General features: G+C 51.2%; 1 protein-coding gene across 1 annotated transcript in view; it reads left to right on the forward strand.

Annotated features, from left to right (window-relative positions):
* The window catches only part of LOC105822098 (thioredoxin reductase 3-like), a 34,718-nt gene that overhangs the window by 5,735 nt on the left and 27,885 nt on the right, over positions 1-1,098 (forward strand). Inside the window, exon 2 of the mRNA XM_012659036.1 lies at positions 967-1,086. Within this exon, the coding sequence (XP_012514490.1) occupies positions 967-1,086 (120 nt within the window). The remainder of the gene's footprint in view (positions 1-966; positions 1,087-1,098) is intronic.

A 1,098-nucleotide genomic window follows, 5' to 3' on the forward strand; every position in this document is an offset into this window, starting at 1 on the left:
CACCTCCTGGGGTCAAGCGATCCTCCTGCCTCAGCCTCCTGAGTAGCTGGGACTACAGGCATGAGCCACCATGCCCGGCTAATTTTTTTTTTTCTATATATTTTTAGTTGTCTAGCTAATTTCTTTCTATTTTTAGCAGAGACAGGGTCTTGCTGTGTTGCCCAGGCTGGTCTCGAACTCCTGAGCTCAAACAATCCTCCCGCCTCAGCCTCCCAGAGTGCTGGGATTACAGGCGTGAAGCACCGCGCCCGGCCAAAAATCATTTTTTTTTTTTAATTCACACTTAAAAAGTTTTAGCCTCGAATTTTATATACCAAAGCTGTAATCCACCTTGATTTTTCTCGTGATATTCTTGTGTGTGTGTGCGCTTGTGTTTTCTCTTCTTCCTCTGCCTTCTCTCCCTCCTCTTTTTCCCCTCTCCTGTCCCGAAATAATCCTCCTTACCTGGCATAACAAAAGAGACCGCGGCGAAGGAGGGAAAGCTGGACTCCTAATCCTGCAAAGGGGCTCTCTGTTTTGCACGATCTCTTTTCTGTCGTTCAAGGCTCAGAGTAGGTGGCACTAGGCCGCTTGCAGGGGACCGTTGGCTCCGAGAAGGACTCTTGGAACAGAGTCAAAGGCCGGGAGCCGAGATTCCGGCCCTCGGTGCCGTACATGTGTAATTAATCGAATAGCGTTCCGATGCCTTTGTAGATCAGATTCAAGTCAAAGTTGCGGACCGTGTCCCCAGAAAACTTTTCACATCCCCGCTTTTGCTCAGCCCTGGGTCTCCGCCGTGACTCCTTGGTTAGGAAGTTCGGATTAATCGCTTGCGCGATCGTTTCGGAGTGAGGCGCCGTCCCCACCTCCATTCAAGCTTGTCACACGTGTTTGACTATAATGACGCTGTGCAGGCGTGTGAAACCACACACACACACACACACACACACACGCCGAGGAAACAGGACAGCTGTTTGTCTTTCTCAGGTGTTGGCGGCACCTGCGTCAACGTCGGCTGTATCCCGAAGAAACTGATGCATCAGGCCGCCCTTTTGGGGCAGGCCTTGCGTGACTCGAAGAAGTTCGGCTGGGAGTACGATGAGCAAGGTGAGTGACAGC

Source organism: Propithecus coquereli, unplaced genomic scaffold (genome assembly GCF_000956105.1).
Source record: "Propithecus coquereli isolate 6110/MARCELLA unplaced genomic scaffold, Pcoq_1.0 Scaffold596, whole genome shotgun sequence".
In the NCBI taxonomy this organism is placed as follows: domain Eukaryota; kingdom Metazoa; phylum Chordata; class Mammalia; order Primates; family Indriidae; genus Propithecus; species Propithecus coquereli.